The sequence below is a fragment of the Narcine bancroftii genome, chromosome 14 (genome assembly GCF_036971445.1).
Source record: "Narcine bancroftii isolate sNarBan1 chromosome 14, sNarBan1.hap1, whole genome shotgun sequence".
NCBI lineage: Eukaryota > Metazoa > Chordata > Chondrichthyes > Torpediniformes > Narcinidae > Narcine > Narcine bancroftii.
The window spans coordinates 1,178,186-1,197,789 of NC_091482.1; the positions used below are offsets into that span (position 1 = coordinate 1,178,186).

Consider the following 19,604-nt stretch of genomic DNA (forward strand, 5'->3'; position numbering starts at 1 on the left):
ACAGGGATTGATAGGGAGTAATAAGCATGGTTTTGTCAGGGGTAGATCATGCTTGACAAACCTGATTGAGTTCTTCGAGGAGGTTACAAAAAAGGTTGATGAAGGGAAAGCTGTGGATGTTGTCTATTTGGACTTTAGTAAAGCTTTTGACAAAGTTCCCCACAGGAGGTTAGGAAAAAAGGTGGAGGCATTAGGTATAAATAAAGAGGTAGTGAAATGGATTCAGCAGTGGTTGGATGGGAGGTGTCAGAGAGTAGTGGTAGAAAATTGTTTGTCCAATTGGAGGCCGGTGACTAGTGGAGTTCCTCAGGGTTCGGTCCTGGGTCCACTATTATTTGTTATATATATTAACGATCTGGATGTAGGGGTGGAGAATTGGATAAGCAAGTTTGCGGATGACACAAAGATTGGTGGTGTTGTGGACAGTGAGGTAGATTACCGTAGATTAAAAGGTGATTTAGGAAGGCTGGAGGTGTGGGCTGAGAAATGGCTGATGGAATTTAATACAGATAAATGTGAGGTGCTACATTTTGGAAAGGCAAATTTAAATAGGTCATATACATTGAATGGTAGACAACTGAGGAGAGCAACAAAGGGATTTAGGAGTTATGGTAAATAGTACCCTCAAGGCTGATACTCAGGTAGATGGTGTGGTGAAGAAGGCATTTGGAATGTTGGCCTTCATAAATCGGAGTATTGAATTCAAGAGTAGGGAGGTTATGATGAAATTGTACAAGGCATTGGTGAGGCCAAATTTGGAGTACTGAGTACAATTTTGGTCACCAAATTATCTTTCTTTCTTTGGCTTGGCTTCGCGGACGAAGATTTATGGAGGGGGTAAAAGTCCACGTCAGCTGCAGGCTCGTTTGTGGCTGACAAGTCCGATGCGGGACAGGCAGACACGGTTGCAGCGGCTGCAGGGGAAAATTGGTTGGTTGGGGTCGGGTGTTGGGTTTTTCCTCCTTTGCCTTTTGTCAGTGAGGTGGGCTCTGCGGTCTTCTTCAAAGGAGGTTGCTGCCCGCCAAACTGTGAGGCGCCCAGATGCACGGTTTGAGGCAATATCAGCCCACTGGCGGTGGTCAATGTAGCAGGCACCAAGAGATTTCTTTAGGCAGTCCTTGTACCTTTTCTTTGGTGCACCTCTGTCACGGTGGCCAGTGGAGAGCTCGCCATGTAACACGATCTTGGGAAGGCGATGGTCCTCCATTCTGGAGACGTGACCCACCCAGCGCAGCTGGATCTTCAGCAGCGTGGACTCGATGCTGTCGACCTCTGGCATCTCGAGTACTTCGACGTTAGGGATGAAAGCACTCCAATGGATGTTGAGGATGGAGCGGAGACAACGCTGGTGGAAGCGTTCTAGGAGCCGTAGGTGATGCCGGTAGAGGACCCATGATTCGGAGCCGAACAGGAGTGTGGGTATGACAACAGCTCTGTATACGCTTACCTTTGTGAGGTTTTTCAGTTGGTTGTTTTTCCAGACTCTTTTGTGTAGTCTTCCAAAAGCGCTATTTGCCTTGGTGAGTCTGTTGTCTATCTCATTGTCGATCCTTGCATCTGATGAAATGGTGCAGCCGAGATAGGTAAACTGGTTGACCGTTTTGAGTTTTGTGTGCCCGATGGAGATGTGGGGGGGCTGGTAGTCATGGTGGGGAGCTGGCTGATGGAGGACCTCAGTTTTCTTCAGGCTGACTTCCAGGCCAAACACTTTGGCAGTTTCCGCAAAGCAGGACGTCAAGTGCTGAAGAGCTGGCTCTGAATGGGCAACTAAAGCGGCATCATCTGCAAAGAGTAGTTCACGGACAAGTTTCTCTTGTGTCTTGGTGTGAGCTTGCAGGCGCCTCAGATTGAAGAGACTGCCATCCGTGCGGTACCGGATGTAAACAGCATCTTCATTGTTGGGGTCTTTCATGGCTTGGTTCACCAAATTATAGGAAAGATATAAACAAAATAGAGAGAGTGCAGAGAAGGTTCACGAGAATGTTGACAGGATTTCAGGGTCTGAGTTACAGGGAAAGGTTGTGCAAACTGGGGCTTTTTTCTCTGGAGTGTAGAAGATTGAGAGGGGACTTGATAGAGGTGTTTAAGATTTTAAAAGGGACAGGCTTTTTCAATTAAGAAAGGGGGAGATACAAACTAGAGGACATGGTTTAAGATTGAAGGGGGAAAATTATAAGGGGAACATGAGGGGAAATTTCTTTACACAAAGGGTGGTGGGGATGTGGAATGAGCTTTCGGCAGACGTGGTCGAGGCGGGATCATTGGTTACATTTAAGGAAAGACTGGATCGTTACATGGATAGGAGGGGACTAGAGGGGTATGGACCGGGTGCTGGTCAGTGGGACTCGGAGGGTGGGGATTTGCTACGGCATGGACTAGTAGGGCCGAACTGGCCTGTTCTGTGCTTTAAGTGGTTATATGGTTATATGGGATCTTTCATTGCTACCTGAGGTGGAACTTTAAAACTATGTGAACAAATCAAACTGCAAGATCAGTAAGTTAATACCTGAGAAAACATTTAATTCCTTGTCAATAAAACCAGGGGAATAACACCTTCCCCAGCCTTCATCCCTTACACATCCACTAAATTAGTTGAGAATAACATCATTGATTTATGGGATTTTAAACAGATGAATAATGCTGACTGCAGACTGGAATGGTGTTACCTCCCAGATCTGCTGTTTAGAGTGAAGCTGCCTATGGCTGCAAGCACAGCATTCTCCTCAGGCACCTGGCACTGGTGATCACCAAACAGAATGGAGAGATTAAAAATGAGAGGCTCTAAAGTTCAGACTAGTTCACTGGACAACATCTGTAACAGGTGAGCCCACCTCTTCTCCTTTGAACTCAATCACACCTACTCATCAGCTCATTGTATCACAAATCCTTGTTGATGACCCCATCCACTGACACTGTGCTTATTTATTCTACTAACACTGGAAGCTTTAGATTCCCGAGACACAGATGCCCTTATACCTGAAGATTTTTCATTAATTTGTTGGGTACATAATCGCTGACAATGCCAGGCTTCTTCGTGACAGATCCTTATCACTCTTGAGAAGCATGTAGTGGGCCACTTTCTTGAACCGCTTGCTGCCCTTCTGGTGAAGCAGCTGATGAACAAGGAGTTGCAGGAGTTTGAGCCAGTTAAGACAAAGAGATGGATACATTTTAAAATCAGGTTGGAGGGGGACGTAGGCCAAAATAGTAGATAAAATAGTTGTTACAAAGGAAGTAGTGATGGAGAAACTAATGGGACTAAAGCCAGACAAATCACTTGGTCCTGATGATATGCATCCAAGAGTTCTGAAGGAAATGGCAGAAGTTATAGTTGATGAATTGGTGGTCAAACACCAAAATTCCTTGGATTCTGGACAGGTCCCAGCAGACTGGAAGACAGCAAATGTCACGCCACTTTTTAAGAAGGGATGTAGGCAGAAGACTGGAAATTATCAGCCAATTAGCTTGACGTCTGTAGTTGGAAAAATGCTTGAAGCCGCCATTAAAGATGAAATAGTGAAACTTTTGCAACGTAAGGTTCAATCAGGCAGACGCAGCATGGTATTAGAAAGGGAAGATCTTGTTTGACAAACTTGTTAGGATTCTTTGAGGATATAATGGGTGCGGTGGATAGAGGGGAACAGGTTGATGTTGTATATTTGGATTTCCAGAAAGCATTTGATAAGGTGCCGCACAAGAGACTTTTCAGTAAGTTACAGGAAAGTGGAGTCCGGGGAAGTCTATTGGCATGGGTCGAAAATTGGTTGTCTGACAGGAGGCAGAGAATCAGGATACATGGGAATTTTTCAGGTTGGCAGAGAGTGGTAAGTGGGGTGCCGCAGGGGTTGGTGCTAGGCCCACAACTGTTCATCATTTACATTGATGACTTGGAGGAGGGGACAAAATGTGTAGCCAAGTTTGCGGATGACACCAAGTTTGCGGATGACACCAAATTGAGTCGAAGAGCAAATTGTAATGAGGATGTGGAGAGTCTGCAGAGGGATAGAGTTAAGCTGGATGAGTGGGCAAAGGTCTGGCAGATGGAGTACAATGTTAGTAAGTGTGAGGTTATCCACTTTGGCAAGAAAAATAAAAGAGCTGAATATTATTTAAAGGGTGAAAAACTACAGCATGCTGTTGTGCAGAGGGACGTGGGAGTGCTTGTGCATGAATCGCAAATAGTTAGGTTGCAGGTGCAGCAGGGTTAGGGTTAGGGTTAGGGGCTAGAGGAATTGAATTCAGGAGTAGGGAGGTAATGTTGCAACTATATAAGGTATTGGTGAGACCGCACCAGGAGTACTGTGTCCAGTTCTGGCCTCCATATTTGAGGAAGGATGTACTGGCTTTGGAGACAGTCCAGAGGAGGTTTAACTAGGTTGATCACTGGGATGAAGGGGTTGACTTATGATGAAAGATTAAATCGTCTAGGATTGTATTCGCTCGAGTTCAGAAGAATGAGAGGAGATCTTATAGAAACATATAGGATTATGAAAGGTATGGATAGGATAGATGTAGGAAGGTTTTTTGAGCTGGCCTGGGAAACTAAAACGAGAGGACACAGTCTCAAGATTTGGGGGAGTAGATTTAGGACAGAGATGAGGAAAAAAATAGTTTTTCCCAGAGAGTAGTGAATGTTCGGAATTCTCTATCCAGGGAAGTGGTTGAGGCAGCTTCATTAAACATATTTAAAATTTGGTTAGATAAATGTTTACATGATAGAGGAATTAGGGGATATGGGGAGAAGGCAGGTAGGTCATAAATTAGATCAGCCATGATCTTATTGAATGGCATAGCAGGCTCGATGGGCCATTTTTGGCCTACTCCTGTTCCTACCTCCTATGTTTACCTTGGCCTTGAGTTTGAGAGGTGTTGCTGGAGCAGCCTACACAAGTCACTGTTCTGCATGGTGTGGGCAGGAGACCTAACTCTTCAGGATTTTAAAGAAGACTGTTGGTGCTGCATGGGGTCAAGCTTGAGTGTTGCTGAAACTGTGTTCATCTCTGTAACACTCCATCAAACCCTTCGGTGGGGAATCGGATGGAAAACTATTTGCCGCATTACATACAAAATGTCACATACTACAGGATATGTGTTTCAGGTGAAAAGGAACACTTTTTTCTCTACACAGAGAGTGCCTGAAACAGTTGCAAGTTGTAGTGGTGGATGCAGATATTATAGGAGCATATCTACAGCAGTGACTTTCAAACTTTTTCTTTCCACTCAAATACCACTTTAAGTAATCCCTATGCCATAGGTGCTCTGTGATTAATACGGGATTACTTAAGGTGGTACGTGAGTGGGAAGAAAAAGTTTGAAAACCACTGATTTAGAGTCTTCTAGATAAGACACATGGAAATGCAGGGATATGAACAGAATTTTAGTTTAACTTGGTCATTATACCTGATGCTGCTATGTGTTTCTGTACTGCACTGTTGTATTGATCAAAGCGCAGATGTGCGATAGATTCACAAGGTCAATGAGAAAAGCCAACAAGACACTGACACTAACTTCATTGGAACAGTATGGCTGGGAAATTAGAGGTTTTAAACATTTTAGGTGTTTTGATAGCGTGAATGACTATTCCATCTGTACAGGGATCCAGAAATAAGGATGATTAATTTAAAATGGGCAGACAGAGAGGCATTCCTTGGCAGAATTGTTGAAGAAGAAAATGTTTTACTAGAGTTGTGGATGAGGGATAACCTCTGAATCTTCTGAGGGAGTACTAACAAAATACCAGGAGCAGAACAAGGTCTGGAGACAATGGAACTTCGTGATGGAGATGGGTGCACAGGACATAGAGGACATATTCTTGGTTCTGCTAACACAAAATCATTGTGGTAATGAGCCTCTCCTCTACTGTGGATCGAGGGGCAGCAGCAATGTGATAACTGAGTAATCACTCTGCTCAGACAGACAGGAAATGAGATTTGGTTGCAAACTGGCCAAGATCTGCAGCTCTGCAGCTGTAACATCTCAGACAGTTAAAGTGAAGAGTATTTATTACCATTTTTACTTCATTAAACTGCTGAACTCACTGGAGGAGAATCTCAGTTCAGCTCTTGGATTGTGATAGCTCCAACCCATTCAGGATAGAAAAGACATCCTAGCTGGAGAACTAAAGAAAGCAGCCTCAGGGGCAGGCTTTACGATGTTAATGCACGCCTAGGCCCTGACACCACTGCCATATATCTTTGGAAATTTAAAACAAAAAAAAATGTTATGTTATATCAACAAGTTATTTTCTTACAACAAATTTGGGATGGTCATGATCACAGATGGTGTGGTGCCTCTGGTGCCCATAGAACATTAGATGATAAACGCTGTGGTAAAGAGTTGCTGGGATGTTCTTGCTTATCAAGAATTGATATTTCTTCTCTAATGTTCATGGAGAGAGATGGACCTCTACTGGTCCCAGCACTTTAAATAAAGCCATGAGCACCCTGGACCCATCCGGAGGTTGGTAGGGAGGACACAGCTGCAGAAATGGAGAGAGGTCCAAGCGAGAGCACGGCAAAATGCAATGTAAAATTCACAAAATCTACAATGCTACCTTCTTTCCCCAGCACGGTGCAGACACCATCCCCATCCATCAACCACTATCCCTTTTGGAAGAATATTAAAATGTGGATAACTATTTTGTCTAATGGATAATGCAACAGAGTGAAGAGAGGTGAGCAATGGCTCTGATTTCCACCCACATTCCAACTCTGCTGGTTTGTGGGTTAACTGGCTCCTCGAAAACTACCCTTAGTGTAGCTGGGCTGGTGAGGGGGGGGAAATTAGGCTGCTGGGAAATCCATGGCATTGATGGAGTTGCTCTGAAAGCTAGCATTGACTCGATGGGCCAAATGGCCTCCTATTCCAAAAGGAAACTGAGAACATCAGAAATAGCAAGAGTGACTATTCGGCTCCTTGCAGCCAATTCACCACTCAGTAAGATATTGGCTGATCTATTTCCTCAGCACCATTTCGGGCAGTAACCCGATGATTGCCTGAACACCTAAAAATCTATTGCTGTCATGAATACACTTATGACTAGCCTCCAACAGTGCCCTAGATTCTACTGAACCATTCCCTCTTATAGGATACTGTTCACTCCTACTAAAGCAATGTTCACTTCCAGTTGCAGACTCTTACCTGGGTCACTGAACAGTTAAATAGTGTGGCACATTACTTTGTCAGAATTCTTGGGCAATTATTGAAAACTGAAGTATTAAGTTACACTTATTGCCTGTTTAAACCCCCTGCCCCACCCACAGAAACTGCCTGGAGTGACACTGAATGGCTTTCAGCCAATCATAACAGTAGACCCTGAGTAAAGAATGCTTTATACGACATGTCATCTGCTTATGGCCTCTCACATTTCACCATCGGTCACACAGCACAATATGGCAGAAGCCTTTGACTGCCAAGAGACGCATTTAAAAACAATTCTGGCAACACTCTGGCAATGGGCCAGAAGACCAGGTGTGCGAGAAATTGGATGGGATAATTGCCTGTCACTTTGCTACCAAAATGGAACCAGGCTATGGATCAGCAAACATTCAGCTCTGCAATACTGGGTGAATGTTACATTCCTTCCCCCTCCTTTCCTCATCAATCTTTCCTCCTAAAACCAATCACCACCTAACCACCCTTTCCCCTCAAAAACCCATAGTCACCCCTCTCTTCTTCGTCACTGCCTCATAGTTTGGGATTCAACAGCAGGTCTCTGGGAACCACCAGTCCAAGGATAAAAGGCCATGGCTCTGAATGCAACAGGCACAAATCAAACTGACAAGATAATAAAGCAGAACGATATCACCCAAGACCATGAAGAGCTAGTGAAGCGGTGATGGCAGGAGGTGTCCACACCAACGAGAGCAACAGATAGCGACATTGTCAACAGGACAGTTACAAGGCTTTCCAGGACCCAATTCAGACAGAAACAATTACTGCACAAATATGGATCAAGAACTAGGTACACAGAGTTGCCCTTGGATCTGTGAACCTGGCTAGAAATATATCTTGTGTGATAATCATTCCCTTGCACACTTTTATGGCAGAGGTCGAGGTTGTCAGAATGAACAAGAAATTGTGAGGAGACAATTTCAAATATCACAGTACAGTTGGTGTAGTGGTTAGTGTGAGGCTGTAACACCAGCAATCGGCACCAGGTTTCAATCCTGTGCTGTCTGTAAGGAGTTTGTATATTTTCCCTGCCTGTGTCGGTGTGGGTTTCCTCTGGGGGCTTCAGTTTCACACAGCTTGCCTCTGACATTACCAAACAAGAATATCTAATAGTCCCTTCCGATCTGTCCAGCCTCCTTCCCTGTTGCTGAAGCAAGATTTGCCATTTCACTACACCTGATTCAAAGTTGGCTTGGCCACGGAAGACAGATAAGAGGTGGAGAGGTGTTATTATGGCCAGTGGAGTTGACAGTAATGTGGGTGGTCAACACTGGCCAGACAGGGACATACTCAATGCCAGCTGACCCAGCAAACATGAAACAATTAAAATCCAAGGCAACATTCCTCCCTGCTTGTCCAAGGACATTGCCAGTTGCCAAACTCCAGACAACTCTGTGCTGCAGCCCAATGCCCTGTGGGAGAAATAAAACAAGCACAAAACTGCAAGAAAAAATGCAAAACTGGAGAAACTCAGCAGGTTAAACAGTGTCCTTTATATCGCAAAGATACAGAAACCAACGTTTCTGTATCTTCATCTTTGTTCTATAAAGGACACTGTTTGACCTGCTGAGTTTCTCCAGCACCAACAGTGTCTGCAAAATTTCATGTTTTACTACAAAACTGCAAGACATCTGACAGCAAACATTTATTTGCTTAGCCTTCAACAAATGGGAATTCAAGTCCTGGAGATGAAAGATGACAGCACCCAAATTCCCTCTAGCTTAGGTTGTGACAGTGAAGAGCAACCCTGAACAGAGGAAATGAAGTGGGCTGAGCCTGCCCTTGCAACTTTTTACAGTAAGCAGGCTCTGCATCTACGTTCTACAAGGCCAGGCAGCAAAGATCCCAACCTCAGCTCCAATGGCAGTACATTGACAAAAGTCAAATAAGGCAAACCTGGAGCAAACAGCCAGCTGCTGGGGGGAACTGAGTGGTCAGGCAGCATCTGTGGGTAGAAATGGTCAGTTGACATTTCAGGTTGCAACCCTTTGTTGAATCAGTCTCAATAGAAGCTGTGACTCATGAGGATGACTGCCCATTCCTTCTCATCAATGGTTTTTGACTCTCTGAGTTCCTCCAGCTGGCTGTTCTACTTTCTCGCTTCTGCAGCCTTTGTGCTTCTCTGGAGTAAGTCTAGAGTTTGATGAAGATTCACCATGTCTCAATGCCCAAACCAATCTCATGCAGATGACAGGCATACGAGTAGAGCTAGGGTCAGTGGGGGAACATCGAGGAAACAGTAGTCATACAATAGCTATTGAGAAAGGACAAAGAACCATTCAAAGACAAAATGCCAATTGGACAATGACCAGTTACAATGGATGACAACAGATTTGGCTTGAAGAAACTGGAACCAAAACTGGCAGGTAATACTGTCATTGAATAATGAGAAGCCTTTAGATGTAGATCAGAGAGCACAGAACTATCCCCTTCAGCTCAGCATGTCGGTGCAGACCACGTCCAATCTAACCCATCCCATCTCCCTGTTTATGAGCCTCTTAGACATTACTATAATTTCTGCTCCTATAACCCGTACGTACCACCGTGTGTAAATCTCCTTTAAATTTTCCCCCTCACCTTAAATCTATTCTGTAGTATCTGATCATTTCTACCCTGGGAAAAAAAGCTATTCAACCTATCGTATAATTTTATAAACTACTATCAAGTCACTTCTCAGCCTCCAGAGAAAACAGTCCTATTACTAATAGCTAATTCTCTCTTATCCAGGCAACATCCTAGTGAATCTCTTCTGCATCCTCTCCAAAGCATCCACATCCTTCCTATGGTGTAGTCACTAGAATGGCACAAATTATAGCTGCAACATTCTCTCCCAGTTTTCTGAAGACACAAGAGACTCCAGATGCTCTCCTTTCACCCCTGTGAGACCCACCGAGTTCCTCCAGCAGTTTGCTTTTGAGTTGCAGATGCTACAATCCAGAGCAAAATATAAACTGCTGGAAGAACTCAGCAGGTCAAGCAGCATCTGTGGAGGGAAAGAGTCAATGATCAGACATGACCGTGTATCAGGGCTGAGAAGGTAGGGAGAAGATAACATAACAATTTTTTACAGCACGGAAACAGGCCATTAGGCCCTTCTAGTCCGCACCGAACCAAACACCCCTCTCTAGTCCCACCTCCCTGCACAATGCCCATCACCCTCCATCTTCTTCTCATCCATAGACCTGTCCAACCTTTTCTTAAATAATACAATTGACTCCGCTGCCACTATTTCTCCCGGAAGCTCATTCCACACGTCTACCACTCTCTGAGTCAAGAAGTTCCCCCTCATGTTACCTCTAAACCTCTGCCCCTTCATTCTTAACTCATGTCCTCTTGTTTTAATCTTTCCTCCTCTTAACGGAAATAGTCTATCCACATCCACTCTGTCTATCCCTTTCATAATCTTAAATACTTCTATCAAATCCCCTCTCGACCTTCTACGCTCCAAAGAATAAAGACCTAATCTGTCCAATCTCTCCCTAGACTCTAGATGCTTAAACCCAGGTCACATTCTGGTCAACCTTCTCTGCACTCTCTCCGCTCTGTTTATATCCTTCCTATAATTAGGCGACCAGAACTGCAGATAGGCGACCAGATAGCCAGTATAAAGTGGTAATGGGTGAGATAAGGGCAGGTGGATGATAGGTGAACTAGGGATGATGGATAAGTTGAAGCTAGGTTGGGGGAGGGGAATTTTTAGAGTCAGAGGTTGGTGGGCGATAGGATGGAAACAGATAAGCAACTCTTTTGCTCCAACTACAAATCCAAGGTGCAGCACGGGCACAGTCACGAGTCCCACTATGTCGGTCTTTTGTTGTCCTTGTCCACACCGACTGGCACCAAGCCTCAACTCTTCTCCCACTACATTAACAACTCTACTGGGGCTGCCTCTTGCTCTAGTGCAGAATACGCCAACTTTTCATCTTTGCTACCAACTTTCATCCTGCCCTCAAATTTATCCACCATTTCTGACATCGCTTCCTTTTCTGGATCTCTCCATTTTTATCTCAGTTTTTATCCCTGCAAGAGGGAACTGAGATCCTCGACTCTCACCCCACTGTCCCTCACATCCAGCAGATCATCCTGCATCATTTCTGCTGCTGGTATCCCACCAGACACATCTCCCTCTCTGCTTTCCACAGGGACTGCTCTCTCCACAACGAGCAGGTGCACTCATCTCCTCCACATATGCCTCCCTATCCACTGGCTTTGGGACATGTATTTTAACTCCCGTCCCTGTTCCAGACTCAGTTCATTCCATTCCAAATATGGACAAATCGGGCTGACTCCTGGTGAGAATCAATATTGATGACCCTAGATGTCAAAACAGTATTTAATTGCACGTGGCATCAAGGTACAGAGATAGATAAGTATCTGAATAGTCAGGGCATGAAAGGTTATGGGGAGAAGGCGGCAGGGGAGTGGGGCTGAGTGGGAGAATCGATCAGCTCATTCGTGATGGAATGGCAGAGTCGACTCAATGGCCCACTTCTGCTCCGATATCTTATAGTACTCTAGTAGAACAAAGGTCAATGCTGCTGGAGTCATTCCTAATCTATTAAGATGGTTACGGCTATTGGCTCAGACCCAGGATTTCATTGTAGGAGTTCCTGAGGGCTATATCATAGCTCCAATCTCTACAACCCAGAAGGGTTAGAATTAGGCAATGAATAAAAGGAAACACAACTCTTTCACGCTTCTTTCCAAACTCCTCACCAGCCAGATTTGGAAAAATGTTGCTATTCTTTCATTTTCTCTGGCTCCAAATCCTGAAACTCCCTATGCAACAGTGGTATGCTTCAACACAGAGCACATAATCCTTCAGCAATGCATTCTCAAGGCCAGTGAGTTTTGACAACAAATGCTGGGCCTCCACCTGGGTCGACATTCATGAAATGACCAAGTGGGGAGTATAGGTGTTGACTCCTGGGACGGAGATGTGCAGTCCACAAGGAAGCAGTCTACAAGGATGACAGCATTGGAATCCTGGCTGCTTCACCTCCATTAAAGACAGAGTCAGTGCTCAACTTCCTCTGGCAATGTGATGACCAACATGTTAATACAAGTTTCCAGTGTGTGGCTATTTCAAGGGCAATCATTAACATCCAACATTCAGAGCTGGCAATCAGCATAATCACAGGGTGCCATGGTGCTCGTAATATAATCAGATGACCCCAAGACACCTTCTTCCCCTCCGCCATTAGATTTATGAACAGACAATGTACCTATGGACACTACCTCACTTTTCTCATTTTTTTGCACAAGTTTTTTTTGAACTGTGTATTTCTGGAATTGTCATTTCGAATTTTTGCACCTTTTTCTGCACAATTTACTGCTGCTGCAAAACAACGAATTTCATGATACACGTTCAAAATAAACCGGATTCGGAAAGGCCCACATCAGGGCTTCAACATTCATTTCAAAATCCTGATTTTGCTCCTGCTTATTCTCAATGCAGATAATTTCCCAGAGGTTAGAACCATCAAGTCAATGGTGTCTGAGATGCGACACAGTCTTTCCTTATCTCATTTTTTTTTACATTTAAGTGTTTTTTTAAAAAAAGTGTACAGACAATGGTTTAATTTCTGATTTGAAACCCATTAAAGCAGCTACAGTGACACAGGGCTGAGGACACAATTTGCACCAGACCTTAAATGCATTCAAACTTCATGCAGTGCTCACGTCTCAAAGCCCACGCAAGGAGTGAGCTGTGGTCTTCTGATAGTCACTTTCACAAATGCATGAAGCAGTTTTCACAAAGCAAACAGCAATGTGATTAATTTCCAGTTAAAATGTCCACTTGGTGATTCTGTTCAAGGAGGAATATCAGGCAGTCCACCAGGGGGTTTCTCGCTCCCTGCTAAATTTTTCATGCAGCTTTTACTTCTACCCAAGCCATTGGAATGAGCAGCTGTAATTTAACAGCTCACCTGATGTTGGAGTTCTCCTTCAAATGTCATGCTTGATTAGATCCTTGGGTCTTGACCCTTGGCCTAAAGCCACAACCTTGCAAATCTAAGGAGTCGACTACTAACTGAAATACACTACAGGTATTACCTGTGGCTCACAATGAAGTCATTGGAACACGTCCTTGTAGTTTACTGAACACCTTCTGTTGCTTGCACAGTCTTTGACCACAGAAACGTGTTGCCCTGGGATGTGAAATCAGGATGGAATAGGAGGCCATGCTGCCCATCAGGCCATGCTGGCTCCCTTTAGACTGTGGTTTTCAAACTTTTTATTTTCACTTACATACCATGTTAAACAATCCCTATGCCATAGGTGCTCTGTGATCAGTAAGGGATTACTTAAAGTGGGAAAAATGTGAGTGGGAAGGGAAGGTTGAGAACCACTGCTCTAAACCCAATTGTTACTGAAATATTTTGCTTGAGAAAAATTGTCATTCGCCCATTTCCTTTGGAGTTATGAAACCATGCACATAACGAGTAAAGTACGATTAAAAGAGTGGTTTTAAGTACCTATACCCTAATTATCTTAAATTACTAAGTGATCCCTTACTAATCACAGAGCACCTATGGCACAGGGATTGCTTAAGGTGGAATGTGAGCAGAAAGAAAAAGTTTGAAAACCATTGCTCTTGCAGTCTCTGTCATCACCCTGTAAAGTACTTTCATTCAAATGTCTCTCACATTCAGTTCTGAGAGCTCTGCTAATTGTTTCCATGCCCACTAGCTTAACTTCTTTACAGAAAAAAAAATGACCAGGACTGATTGGCTTGAATTTTAAGGGGAGGAAGGATAGCTGGGACTTTTCTTGCTGGAGCATAGAGGCTGAGGTGGGGTTTATAAAATCACCAAGTGCATCGATAAGAGAAACAGACATCGCCTTTTCCCCAGGGTTGAGGAGTCTAAAACAAGAAGGCATGGATTTAAGGTGGGAAGGGAGAGATTTATAAGGGGCCTGAGGGGCACTTTCTTCACAGCCCGGATGGTGGCTAAATGGAATGAGCAGGAATAAATGCAACATTAAAAAGACATTTAGATGGGTACACGGATAGGAAAGGTTAAGAGGAATACGGGCCAAATGGGGCTAGCTTGGTTAGCATGGACAAGATGGGCCGAAGGGCTTGTAGAAATCTATGACTCCCAGCCCTGACTTCATTAAACCGTTGAGATGGTTTTGTCTGTGGCAACACTGCAGTTTTTCAGTAAAATCTCTGACTTTAGTGCATAAGCAAGATGGTAGAGTTCACATCCAGTGTGTTGTGGTTGAGCCCTTCAGCACAGCACTAACTACACAATAAGGATCTTGTAACAAAGAACAGTGCAGTACAGGAACAGCTCTTTGGTCCAAGTGTCCAATTACATCCCATTCCAAGCACCCTTCACTCCTTGTGTAAAATATTTACACCCCCCCCCCCCCACCCAACATCTCACTTAAACTTCATCCACCGGCCTTCAACACATATCCTCCAGTGTGTGACGCTTTTGCCCTGGGGAACGATTCTGACTCTCCACTCTACTAAGGCCTCTCATGACTTTATACTCGCCTATCAGGTCACCCCTCAGCTTGAGATGCTCCAGAGAAAACAACCCGAATTTGTTCAATTTCTCCCCATAATTCATTTGTGATAATTCTGTAGTGGTAAAGAAACTTGGGTTTTTTTTATTACTTATATTTGATTATCATCTAACCCGAGGAAGGGAATTCCTTAAACTAATGAGTAAGAAAATAACCCAAGTTGGGGCTTTCCATCTCCGATGCCCTCTAGTGGTCAGGTGGCTCACCAACTCCCAATCACCTCAACCCCTTTCCTTAAGAAGTTCAATCTAGCATAATTACATGGTAATACAGTATTCATTTCAATTTAAAAGTTAAATACAAATGTAAAAACAAACATCATCAGCACAAACTTTTAAAGTGGTCAGATCTTTTTATTTTAGAGATTCAGTCTGTCGGGTGCTTTGTTAACATGTGTGCATCTTCTTAACACAGGCGCTTGTGTCAGCTCTGCTGGTCCACTACTGTCTCCTCTGTTGCTGTGCAGGATGGATCCTCTGGATTTGTCTGTTCTTGCAAAATCACTTGCGTTTTCAGCAGACTCTTTTGATTCCTCCTCAATATTTGACCATCCTCTGTTCTGACAGTGTAGGATCTTGGATTTACTTCTTCAAGAACAGTGGCCTTCTCGTGCCAAGTGTTGGAATCTCCGAGTCTCACTTTATCATGTTGCGCCAGTGGCCCTAAGCTTCTCGCTAACCTGCCCTAGTTTGCCTTTTGTCTTCTTTGCAGATGCTTTTGTTTCTGTTGGACATCTCTGTTCTGGTTTGCGTCTGCACAGAAGGGAAGTGTGGTGCATAGTCTACGACCCATCAGGAGCTCAGCAGGTGACGTGCCATGTTCAAGTGGTGAAGCTCGGTAATTCTTGAGCAGGTGTTTAACTGTGTGAACTCCTTTCTCTGCTTTACCATTTGACTGGGGATGTAGAGGACTTGAAGTTGCATATCAAAAATCATATTCTTCTGCAAAATTCTGAAATTCTCCACAACTGTAGCACGGTCCATTGTCACCGAGACAATTTGAGGAATTCCAGGTCTTACAAAGATTGACTTCATATATTTGATCATGCAGGCAGCAGACATATTGGGAAGCAGCGCCATCTCTGGATAGTTCGATAATCCAATAATCAGCAGGTAATTCTTTCCCCATTCAGCTGCAACAGATCAGTCCCAACTTTCTGGCATGGCTCCTCCAGTAAGTCAGTTATGGCCATGGGTTCCTTTGGCTGCTTTGCGTAATGTTTCAGACAGGTTTCACAGCTTGAGACCCTTCTGTCGACGTCAGCTTTTATCCCTGGCCAATAAACAGTAGTTCTGGCCTCCTCTTGTATTTTTCCATTCCAAGGTGCCCCTCGTGCAGCCTTTTCAGCACCTTTGTCAGTGATCGAGGAATGATAATTCTGCTCCATCTGATTAGAAGGCTTAGTGACAACACTCAGCTCTGCTCTGATGTTAGTAGCACCGCTAGATCAACCCTCATTTCGATTCCTGATGACCTTCTGTAGAACTTTGTCCTGTTTTAGCTGCAATCTGCTTGGATTTCATGTCAGATACGGGAAGAGATTCAGTGATCAGATTCATGTGGGGACTCACATCGGTCTCTGTGGAACTCTCATTGGGTGCTTCACTCTGTACCTGTTGCTCTGGACAGCACAATCGTTTTCCACGGTGTGTACACCAATTCAAAGTCATTACGTTAGAGCTTCATCATCAGTCTTTGGATTCGTGGTGACACCTCACTGAGGTTTTTCTTGATTATGGCTATCTATATCAATCTCTCCCCATAATTCATACCCTCTAAACCAGGCAACATCCTGGTGTGGAAGATAATCATGGACTGCTCTGACATGACAAAAGGCCAGTCTGCACCATTGTGTAGTCACTTTTTCATTGTTTTAAGATAACTGTGAATAATTATTATCTAGCTTTTGTATTTATTGTCTCCTAATTCAATTTTTGTAGATTATTGTAGTCTTTGTTTAAAAGAGGTACCTGTTTGGCTGTAGTAAATAAGAATTTTGGTGTACACATACATTGGACAATGCATATGACAATAAACTTGTAATTGTATTCCTGGAGAACCTCTTCTGCACTCTCTCCAAAGCCTCCACTCTTTCCTATAATGGGCTGACCTGAATTGCACACAGTATTCCACGTGCAGGAGAACAGAAGTTTTGTATCACTGCAATACAACCTCATTACATTTGGACTTCAGAAGCCAAAATGATGCAGGATAGCCATCCTGTGATCTCCCCCCATCCAGTGGTGGTGGCAGTGATCAGTCATGGTCAGATCTCTTGGAGATAGTCATTTCCTGGCACTGGCATGCACAGTACACTTGTTATTTACCCAAGGCCATTGCATAATACTTTATGCATCTTTGCTGAAGAATTGCAAATGGAATGGAACATTGTAGAATCATCAGTAATACCCCTACATGTGACCTTGTGATGAAGCAGCTGACATTGGTTCAGTCTTGGACACTGTCCTGAGGAACTCTTGCAGTTGGCATGGGCAACGTCCTGGTAAATCTTCTGCACTCTTTCTAATGCCAGCACACCCTTTCTCCAGTAGCAACCAGATCTGTCAATGCAACCTGCTCAAATGCACTCAGAATCACACAGACGTTTGGAGTTCGATAGGGTGACAATTTGATGAAAAGAACCGATTCCCCAAGCTCAGAAAGTGTTTTAAAAAAACCCAGCTCACTCTGAATTTACTTAAGAGCCAGGGATCCGACTGCACAGGCTTGGTGAAAAGATGCTGTCAGCTATTTACCACTGTCTCCTCGCTGGGGTAGAGGGCCACAGGAATGGCCAACAGATGGGAACGTTGGCAGGCAGGTCCAGCAGGATGATCAATCGAGGCAAAGTTCACACATTATTGCAAAGCTGACACACACATCAACACAATTTTCAGCAGGGATGATGTGAAGGCAATGAAGATCACTAACTTAGCTGATTTATGGCAGCAGAACTCAAGGCAGCTGAAGTGGGCCTATTTATTGTTCTCCCAGCTGAGGGGGACTATCCAGCCAGAGATGGGGGAGCTGAGGTTGCTGAAATCTCAAAGGCTCCACGCCAGGTTAGAGAATGCGTTCAGCTAAATTGACCGTGTCAATACACGCTGAGTGTGCAAGGAAGGAGCAGTTTCACCAGCCAAAGATTCAGAATGACTGCCATTTGATGTGATTTTCTATTACATTGTTGACTGCTTGGAACAAAAGGAAATGGCACTTTTTAAAAAAAATACTGGGATACCTTCAATAAGCAAATAGTGTTTTTTGTCTGATTCTAACATTAGGTCTATGCGTCACAGCCGTGCCAAGTTCAGTTGGTGGCACCATGTTGCATGCTGAGATTTGGGCTCTGTTAGAGATTTTGGGACAGAATGGATTGAGGAGTTTCAGAGAGGCCCAAGTCAAAGGAAAGGCTCCCCGTAAACGAAGGCTGCCAACCTTGGGACAGCGATTCACTGTTGCACACTTGCTGTGGCTCTGCAAATCAAGAGCAACCCCCCACCCCCCCACCCACCACCACCAAAAGAAGCAGATTATTCCACCACAGACACATTGTACATCCTAGTTATGCCAAAATCATCAGATTTTTCAGAGCTGATACGTGTTTTGTTTGAAGCGTCTGTTCATGATCCAGGCAGGCTCTGGAACATTTAGTGTCAGGAGACTGAGAGCGAAGAGTCAGCATTTTACTCATTCATTAGCTCACTGGACCTCCAAAAGGACCTCCTTGGAGGCCACGACGAACAAGTGTATGGTGTTGGTATGCCGTTCTATCCAGAGCCATCCTGTGTGTTATATGGACAGCAATCAGGAGAGAGTTGGCTGATTTTTTTTCCTGGAGGATCACAAGGTTCATTGCAACATCTCACCACCATCCGAGCTCATTGCTTCATCACAAAATGGATTCAGGATCTGCAAGGCTCTGACATTCATTGACCCAGCAGCTGAGGCTTCCAATTGCTTGATGAAGCCTTTTAATCAAGGAAACCATTTTAAGATTTCTAAATACCTTTACAATGGATAAGAATCCAGCCAGGCCAACAACACATCAGAAACTGCCCATGCAATCATGGTGCAGCCAGTGAATTTGGTGGCTTTAATCTGCAGTGGGCTAACGGTGACTGCACTTACCTACATTTGGGATCATTCTTTGTGGCCTGTACCTCTCATATCACTTTAAAAAAATGCATCAAATCTAACTGCTGAGGTCAATCAATAAGATACAGCGATTTAGCCGCTGGCAGTTTTTACAGAGTGGGAGGTAATGAGAGTCAGGTTGAGGCTAAAAGGAAATCAGTTTCTGAGACTGTGATATTAGCCCAAGGGAGCTGGAAGAGTGCCCAGCACAGAGCTGTGGCAGGGGCTGACATCTTCCAAGTGGAGGAATGCAGGGTGGCCAACACAAGCTATTTTGACAAGAAGGGAATGAAGTGTATACAAAGGCATGCCATGGAACACACGCTACAGGAAGAGGTGCTTTTCATGACACTGGTGTACTAAAGGCAGATGTCAGATGTTGAGGTCACTGTTTTCCCTTTACACCCTCACTAACTTAATCATATTCTGTTTAAAAAAAGCCTTCCCAGGAAGAAGAGTATATTAAGTGCCCCCCGGCTGACCTTATCTGCGGCTGTCTCCACGTAGCATGGGTCCTGAGGGGCAGCCAGGAGAGGAACAAAGCCTGAGAGGATCTTATCCTCATCCAGAACAAGCAGGGTGAGGTCCTCATCCGGGTCCTTGTACAGCGGTACCTCTGACTGGTTGACAGCTGTGAAAATGTTGCAGAAATCTGCCAGCATGGCCCACACATCGATGGCAATTCTGAGCAGAGGAAATTCAACAGAAAGAAACAAGAGCCAAAGGTTAGGTCACTGGGGAGAAGAAAACGATGC

General features: G+C 44.3%; 1 protein-coding gene across 7 annotated transcripts in view; it reads right to left on the reverse strand.

The window, feature by feature from the left end:
* The window catches only part of smg6 (SMG6 nonsense mediated mRNA decay factor), a 340,784-nt gene that overhangs the window by 139,911 nt on the left and 181,269 nt on the right, over positions 1–19,604 (reverse strand). For all 7 annotated transcript variants that reach the window (XM_069910299.1, XM_069910298.1, XM_069910296.1 and 4 more), the window contains one exon: positions 19,332–19,533. In XM_069910299.1, the coding sequence (XP_069766400.1) occupies positions 19,332–19,533 (202 nt within the window). The remainder of the gene's footprint in view (positions 1–19,331; positions 19,534–19,604) is intronic.